This window comes from Aethalodelphis obliquidens, unplaced genomic scaffold (genome assembly GCF_003676395.1).
Source record: "Aethalodelphis obliquidens isolate GAN/ISIS:26980383/991018 unplaced genomic scaffold, ASM367639v1 scaffold43, whole genome shotgun sequence".
Lineage (NCBI taxonomy): Eukaryota > Metazoa > Chordata > Mammalia > Artiodactyla > Delphinidae > Aethalodelphis > Aethalodelphis obliquidens.
This window is the reverse complement of record NW_020837987.1, coordinates 13667936-13676444: the sequence shown is the minus strand read 5'-3', so window position 1 is coordinate 13676444 and position 8509 is coordinate 13667936. Positions and strand designations below refer to the sequence as shown.

Sequence of the window (8509 nt, the reverse complement as noted above, 5' to 3'; positions counted from 1 at the left end):
TTTTTTTTTTTTTTTTTTTTTTTTTTTGCGGTACGCGGGCCTCTCACCGCTGTGGCCTCTTCCATTGTGGAGCACAGGCTCCAGATGCGCAGGCTCAGCGGCCATGGCTCACCGCTCCGTGGCATGTGGGATCCTCCCAGACAGGTGCACGAACCCGTGTCCCCTGCATCAGCAGGCGGACTCTCAACCACTGCGTCACCAGGGAAGCCCCTCCCTAGGTACCTTTTATCAGTGGAATCATACAGTATCTATCCTCGTGTGTCTGGCTTCTTTCATTTAGCAAAATGTTTTCAAGATACATCCATGTTAACATGCTTCAGAATTTCCTTCCTTTTCAAGGTTGAATAACATTCCACTGTATGTGAGTTGGTGGGATTTCAAACACCAGGCTTTCATTGAAGTTGTGGCCCTTTAAGCTTCGCCTTGAAAATTGTCCCTATCACAGAATCAGCATATTCCAGGAAGCCGCGTGGTGATTCACACTTTCCACTTGGAGTTTCACTTATTCCTTATGTTTTTTTTCCCCTTCTGTCTCCTCCTTTTCTCTCACCTTTGCTTTCACCGTCTTTCCTTTCCTTTTCTTCCTTTCTTTCTTCCTTCCTCCCTCCCTCCCTCCCTCCCTCCCACCCCCTTTATTCCTTCCTTTCTTCCTTCCTTTTCTTTCTCCCTTTCTTTCTTTCTCTTTCTTCTTCTTCTTCTTCTTTTTTTTTTTTTTTGCGGTACGCAGGCCTCTCACTGTTGTGGCCTCTCCCGTTGCGGGGCACAGGCCCCGGACGCGCAGGCCCAGCAGCCATGGCTCACGGGCCCAGCCGCTCCGCAGCATGTGGGATCCTCCCGGACCGGGGCACGAACCCGCGTTCCCTGCATCGGCAGGCGGATTCTCAACCACTGTGCCACCAGGGAAGCCCTCTTTCTCTTTCTTTTCTCTCTTTCTCCCTCTCTCTTCCTTCCTTCCTTTTTGTCTTCGTTCCTTCCTTCCTTTCTTTTCTCTTTCTGTCTTTCTCCCTTCCTTCCTTCTGTCTTTTTTCTTTTCTCTTTCTCCCTTCCTTCCTTCCCTCCTTTCAATCTTTCTTTCTTTCTTTCACGGGTGGGATGGGGAGAGAACCTGGAGATTTCTCTTTCATCTTAGAAGCTCATTGATGCATTTTGAAGGATGTTTGGAAAGAAGCAAGATAGCGATAGGGGCTGTAGCATGGATTTCTTTGGGGTAGGAGTAACTTTTACCTGATATAATTTTGAACTTATGGAAAGTTTCAAGACTCATACAAAGAGCAAGATAGGTGCAGGGGATTAAGGGGTACAAACTACTATGTATACAATATATAAGCTACAAGGATATATTGTATAACACAGGGAATACAGCTAATATTTTATAATGATAAATGACTATGGTGTACACCTGCAACTTATATAATATTGTACATCAACTATACCTCAATTTAAAAAAAGACTTGTAGGGATTTCCCTGGTGGCGCAGTGGTTAAGAATCTGCCTGCCAATGTAGGGGACACGGATTCGATCCCTGGTCCGCGAAGATCCCACATGCCGCGGAGCAACAAAGCCCGTGTGCCACAACTACTGAAGCCCGTGCGCCTAGAGCCCGTGCTCCACAACAAGAGAAGCCACCACATGAGAAGCCCACGCACCGCAACGGAGAGTAGCCCCCGCTCGCCGCAAATAGAGAAAGCCTGCGCGCAGCAACAAAGACCCAACACAGCCAAAAATAAAAATAAATAAATTAATTAATTTTTTTAAAAAAGAGATTTGTACAAAGAACTCCATATAACCTTAACTAACTGGGCTCCCCGATTATCGCTATTCCCGCCCCCTTTTGCTTTCTCATTCACCCTCTATGTCTATATATTATTATGTATTTACCTTTCCAGAAATATTTGAGAAAACATTGGAGATACCATGCCCCTTTGTCCCGAAATACTTCAGTGTGTATTTGCTAAGAACAAGGACATTCTGTTTAATAACCGCAGTACAGAGATCAAACCCAGAAAATTTTAACATGGATAAATGACTGCTATCTAAAGTTCAGAACTCATTCAAATTTCATCGTGTCTTGTTAATATCCAGGATATCACCTGGATTACTCAACGAACTGCATTTCCTTGTGCGGACTCTGGTCTCTGTTCATATACATAGTTTCCCCATCTTTTGCTTGACCTTGACATTTTCCAAGAGTCGAGGCCAGTTGTTTTGCAGACGGTTGTCGGTCGTCGACTGGAATTTGTTTGATGTTTCCTTGTGATTAGATTCAATTTAGGCAGCAGAGTTTCTTAATCTTCCCAAATTCCACGCCTCCCCACCCCCCCGCCCCGGGAGAGCCAGTTGGATAGTAGAAGCTCACAAACAATGCTTTACAAAACCAGCAAACAGTGGAGCCCCATGAACCCTGAAATATGAGTGGGTGAGGCCAAACCAGGGCCAGTACAGGAAGAAAAGGAAACGAGCAAAAGTGTTATGGGGCTTCCCTGGTGGCGCAGTGGTTGAGGGTCTGCCTGCCGATGTGGGGGACGCGGGTTCGTGCCCCGGTCTGGGAGGATCCCACATGCTGCGGAGCGGCTGGGCCCGTGGGCCATGGCCTCTGAGCCTGCGCGTCAGGAGCCTGTGCTCCGCAGCGGGAGAGGCCACAGCAGTGAGAGGCCTGTGTACCGCAAAAAAAAAAAAAAAAAGTGCTATGAAGATTGGAAACTTCCCACCAGTCCTCACCTCTAGAGAGAGGTTGCCCTCATAGCTGAGGACTTGATGAGATAATCTGAGAACAACAGCAAAATGGTGTGTGTGTGTGTGTGTGTGTGTGTGTGTATGTGTGTATGTATTGGGGGAGTGGGACTTCCCTTGTGGCCCAGTGGTTAAGAATCCGTCTTGCAACACAGGGCATGCTGGTTCGATCCCTGGTTGGGGATCTAAGATCCCACATGCTTTGAGGCAACGAAGCCCAGGCACCGCAACCACTGAGCCCATGCACTCTGGAGCCCACGCGACACCACTAGAGAGAGAAGCCTGCACGCCGCAACAAAGAGCCCACGCACCGCCATGAAAGATCCCACATGCCGCAACGGAGACCCAAAGCAGCCAAAAAAATAATAATAATAATAAATAAATATTTTAAAAATTGTGTGTGTGTTTGTGTGTGGGAAGCTCCACAGGCTCCCATTAGTAGTTGGGGTGTGCTGGGGTGGTCTGGGTCCTCAGAGGTCTCAGAATTACTCAACGGAATCTCTCTTTTGGAAGAACAAAACTCCATACTTAAAAAAAATTATTATTGAAATCTATTGACAGATAATATTGTATAAATTTAAGGTATACAACATGTTAATTTGATACATTTATATATTGTAATATGATTGGTATTGTAGTGATAATTAGCATCTATCACGTTACAGAATTATCCTTTTTTAGTGGTTGGACAAAGCTCTATTCTTGTGAAAACGAATGGAAGCAAAACCCAGATTGATTGTGGCAGGAACTCTGGGGGTAAAGGAGAGAAAAGGTTCAGGTACTGAGGGGCAGGGGGGAAGTAAACAGAGGAGGTATATCTCTCTCTGAAATATTGGCAATGTGGCTATGCTGAGAGGTCGTATTTTTTCATACTGTATGGAAACAGCAGAGAGTGAACTATGAGAATGATGAGGCTAGGAAAGCTATCCTGGCCACCCCACTCCCTACCAAACAAATTCCTCAGTTACTTACATGTGAGCAAGAGAAGATGGATTGTGGCAACTGCATATAGAGGTGTGTACTGAGTTAAATAGCATCCCCTGGAAATGCCCGTCCCCTGGAACCAGTGAATGTGGCCATATTTGGAAATAGGGTCTTTATCAAGTTAATGTGAGGTCATACTGGGTTAGAGTGGTACCCTCGTAAGAAGAAACAGACACTGGGGAGAAGGCCATGTGAAGATGGAAGCAGAGATGGGAGTGTTGTGTCTAAAGCCTAGGGATGCCAAGGATTGTCAGCAACCACCAGAAGCTGGGAAGAAGCAAGGAAGGATCTTCCCCTAGAGCCTTTAGAGAGGGCATTGCCCTGGTGACACCTTGATTTCAGACTTCTAGCCTCTAGAACTGTGAGAGAACAAACTTCTGTTATTTGCAGCCCTGTAGTTTGTGGTACTTTCTTACCGCAGCCCTAGGAAACTAATAAATCCTCATTCCATTCTCCCACCAGTTGGTGGCAGTCACTGATCTGATTTCTGGCCCTATGAATTAGCCTTTCTCCCGGAATTTTGGATTCAGTAGGTCTGGGCTCCAGAACGTGCATTTCTAACAAGTTCCCGGGTGATGCTAATGCTGCTGGTTTGGGGCCACGCTTTGAGAACAGCCACTCTACAGCATCTCAAGTTTAGACCACTTGGGGTGCAGGTTCCGGCCAACGAAAGAGCAAACTAGGGCCACCCCCCAGCCCCTAGAGCTCACCCTGGAATCTGGACTCTCTGTCAATCAAGTCATCTACCAGCTCCCCTTCCCAGACTGGCTGCCCAGTTTGCTGTCAATTTCAAGGGGAAGATCTTGCAATTCTTTTGGTGCGTGTCATAGTTCCTCACTGATCACGCTTTGTACCTCACCCAGTGGAGGCTGCCAGGAGTCAAGTCTAGAAGCATTTGGAGATAAGGAGGTGGATCCTGAGGAAGATCGGCAGCCCTGTGTCAGGCAGCAACCTCAGAGGATGGTCTTTGGACAAGGGGACACTAACCTGCTTCTACCAGAAAGGAGGCACTACAAGTTGGGGGCTTAAAGTGCTCAGACCGAGTGACAGGTGCTCGTTTGAACACATTTTGCAGGTTCCCTGTCTGATTCCCTCTTTCTGGGTCCCCGCCCTTTTTCCAGTGAGAACTCTCCCTTGACTGAGCCAGTCTGGTTCCATCGGAGTGAGAAACTATATTTTCTACAAGACACAGATCTTCATTTTCTCCAGGCATTGAATCCCTCCCATGACCTTCTGGGACCCACACTTATATTCCTTTTGACTGAGATGTTCCTCTCACTTGGACCTTGGAATTTAGATCAAGGGCTTGAGACCACAACTCCTGTGAGGCTGCAGTGGTCAGTCAGACACCTGGGGTCCAGCCAACGCTGACCCACCCCTGTGAAATGTAGTCTAAATCTTTGACTTCAAATCTTTCCTAACCAGGAAATAACTTGCACAGCAATATTGAAATCTAAGTTGTGGAAAGGGAGGAAGATGGGCAACGTGCTCACTGAGACTGGATTCTGTGACAGTCATTACACTCCAAAGTCCATAAGCACCTGGATGGAAGCATTCAGATTCTCAGGTCCTTTCCCTGAGACCCAGGACTCCCAATCTTCAGCCCCTCCTCTCTCAGACCAGCGTGCCCAGGTTCTTATTCCCCTGTTCTCCAGGATCCAGGTGTCCAGGTGTCCAGCCCACTGATCCCTCAGGACCCAAGAGTGTGTTCCTAGAACCAACTACACCCCCAGAATCCAAGAGTCCTTGCCCCAGCACTGAGGACCAAGATGTCTTTCCATTCCTAGTGCTAAATGAACCCAGAAAACTACATTTCCCATGAGGCTGTGGGTCTGCTGTGTCATTTTTTTAAAATGTCCCCCGTTATTGAGTTACCTCAGAGAAATAGTTCCACAACATTAACACAAGGTTGGGGACAGGGGGAGGGGGAGGGGGAGAATAACAAGTCCTGTCCTGTCAAAGGGCAGGGATAGTCCAGAGTCCCTGGGAACAACTTAGTGGAGCAGAAATCTGAGGGCTGGCCAGGGGAGGGGGGGCAGAAAGACTGGGACTTTCCCACAGCCTGTGGCAATGCGGGGGGGCAAGGGGAGACAAGGAAGCTGACCCCATTTCCTCCCTCAAACACATGTGCTCACTCTGATCCTCCTCTCAGACTCTTTATTATTTCAAGTAAGAAAAAAAAGAAAATAAATAAGATAAATAATACAATAAATAAAGAGGAGACTCTAATAAACAGCCTGTGGCTTCAGGAAGTATAGCTGGGGCTTCGGCCATGTGAAGGTCCCACCATGCTCAAGGGGTCCGAGGAACCCACGTTGGGAGGCTCGGGGGCCAAGATCCCTGGAGGCTCCAGGGGTGGCGGGAGGAAGCCTGGCAGCGGCAGGAAGCGAGCAGGTCCCCGGGGGGCCAGGTCCCAGTTGGAGGAGCGGTGCGGGGGCAGGCGGAGGGGAATGCCAAGAGCCTCAGACTGGTAAACGTTGTATCCATCCTCAAGAAGCAGCTCCCGGAAGCTGCAGGCCTGGGGGTTGAAGTGGAGCTGAGGGGATGAGAACAAAGATCAGAGACGTGGGATTCCTCTACACCTGCCTCCTGCAGGAACCCCAGCTCCATCCTCTCCCACACTCAGGGGTGCAGGCCCCCAGCTCTCTCTTCTTTCAGACCACAGAGTCCTGTCCTCCAGCAGGATGTGGGAGTCCCGGGACTCCTGGGGAGCCAGGGAACCCACTCCTTCCTCAGATGCAGAGTCCAGGTCCCCAGCCCCTTCCTCAAAACCACAGAAGCAGGCTCTTCCTTTACCCCTAGGCAGTCCCGCCAGGCTCACCTCCTTGCCCTCACTTCACAGAGAAGAATATTCCAGCCCAGGGATCAGTGGAGGCTCTCTAAGTCCTGGCAGGGGCATCTGGCTAGCACCCAAGGTCATGTTCACTTTACAGGCCATCGATTCCCAGAGTGACCCTGCACCCAGCATGAGTCAGGTCTGTAGGAGCCCGTGTGGTCAGCATGGGTTACGAGTCACAAGACTCGGTCTCCCAGGTCATTCTGTCATTCACAGGCTTTGTGACTTGGGGCCGGTGGTGGCCCTGCCTGAGCCTCAGTTTCCTCTTCTTGTGAACATGGATGACAACAGTTGCCCCCTCCAGGGACTGTGGCGAGGTCGGGGCATGCAGAGAGCATCGAGCCAAGCCTGGCCAAGGTCAAAGGTGCAAAACATGGTCCCCCAGCCTGTGAGGGTGGGGAGAGGAAGGGTGGAGCACAGGGACAGGGGTCCTGGAAACTCACCGATCCATACAGCCTCCCCTCTGGCCCCTGGCACAGGAACCTGGATGTTTTAACTCCCAAGATTTGAATGACCCCTGGCTTTAGGGCTTTCAGCTCCAGAAGACCTGAGAGGAGAAAGTGATCAGGGACTCAGAAGGCCTTTGCCCATCCCTCTCCTCCCTCAGACCCAGGAGGCCAGCCCCCAATTCTCTCCTCCCTCAGGACCAGGCCCTACCCCTACACTCACTTTCGGGGCTCCGGCGGGCCGTCCCCACCACTGTGCCATCAGCCCTGATCTCCAGGTGGGCCTCTGTCTCCTGGGCGTCATCCGTGTAGAGGTATCGCTGGCGGACTTGGCCCCCAAACTGGAGGAGGGGGCTGGAGTCAGGAATGGGATGTGCCTGGCAGGGTCCCAGCAGGACAGCTAGCACAGGGACCCACAGTCCCAGGTGCTCGAATTTGGTCTTGTCCCAGCCCATCAACGGTTCACGTCCTCAAGTGAGGTATGGGGTCTGGGCTTTGAAGACCTGAATGGTCTAGATTCTGTTTCAGAGCCTGGTTGTCGGGGAGAGCAGATTCACGATGGCTTCTCTGGTAGCTGGAATGCCTGGGTCCTCTTGCACGCAGATTCACAGCTGACAGGACACCCAAATCTCTTGGGAAGAATGCAGATACTCCAGAATTTATACCCAGACAGACCCGCCCAATCACCTTCCCGACGCTTGACCCTTGATATTTGACCCACATGGCAGATGCTAGAATTCCACGGTGGCCAGGTCAGCCTGATCGGATGATGCAATCAGGGGTCCTTCCAGCTGAGGCCCTGGGCTCCTGGGTCTGAGGCATCAGGGGGATAGAAATGTGATGAAGTGGGACCTGAGTGATAGGGGCTGGGGGCCCAGACCGTTTGGTCTGAGGCAGGAGGGAGCTGGGGTTTCAGACTCGTGGGTCTGAAGAAGCAGGAGGCTGGGGGTTCAGGCTCTTGGGTCTGAGGGAGGAGGGGGCTGGGGGCCTGGACTCCTGAGTCTGAGCAGGAAGGGGGCTGGGATCCACCTCTCTGCCTGACTGATGCAGATGGTGTCCCACAACTGGCGTTTCTGCATCTCACCTGACTTTCTGGGTTTCTGGGGGTCAGACACTGAGGTTCCTTGGTCATTAAGAAAGCAGCAAGTGCTGCATGACCCAAGCGTTCTCCTCAAGGACACAGGAGTCCTGGTGTGGGAGCTTCAGACCAACCTGCCCACAAATCCCAGCCCAGGCACTCACACACCAAACATCCCAGCCTCCTCATCCTGGACCCTGATGCAATCCTGATGTTTCTTTCACCAGAGAAGCTAACCAAGATCAGACCGGTGCCCTCAGAATAGCCTGGGGAAGTTGGGGGAGGGTGAGAATCTTTGACTCAGAGTTGACAACTGACGCAGGCTCAGGAGGGAGAAGTTAGACCCAAGATCCCAAAGGGAATGAGGGGTTGGGCAATTTCCTGGAACCTAAACGTGCAAGAGTCTGAACACCAGATCTGAAGGAGGCAGGTGAC

The 8509-nt window shown here is 50.6% G+C and overlaps 1 protein-coding gene across 2 annotated transcripts; it reads right to left on the bottom strand.

The window, feature by feature from the left end:
• Positions 1 to 5862: 5862 nt before the first annotated feature.
• FGF21 (fibroblast growth factor 21) lies at positions 5863 to 8509 on the bottom strand. 2 transcript variants are annotated; one of them, XM_027080120.1, is made up of 4 exons: positions 8081 to 8509; positions 7220 to 7625; positions 6994 to 7097; positions 5863 to 6250 (listed from the first exon to the last, which is right to left on the bottom strand). In XM_027080120.1, the coding sequence occupies exons 2-4, from the start codon at positions 7449 to 7451 to the stop codon at positions 5960 to 5962; spliced, it is 627 nt and encodes a 208-aa protein (XP_026935921.1). In that variant the 5' UTR covers positions 7452 to 7625; positions 8081 to 8509; the 3' UTR covers positions 5863 to 5959. The 2 variants fall into 2 exon arrangements, with proteins under 2 accessions (XP_026935921.1, XP_026935920.1); XM_027080119.1 differs by having other exon boundaries at positions 7220 to 8509.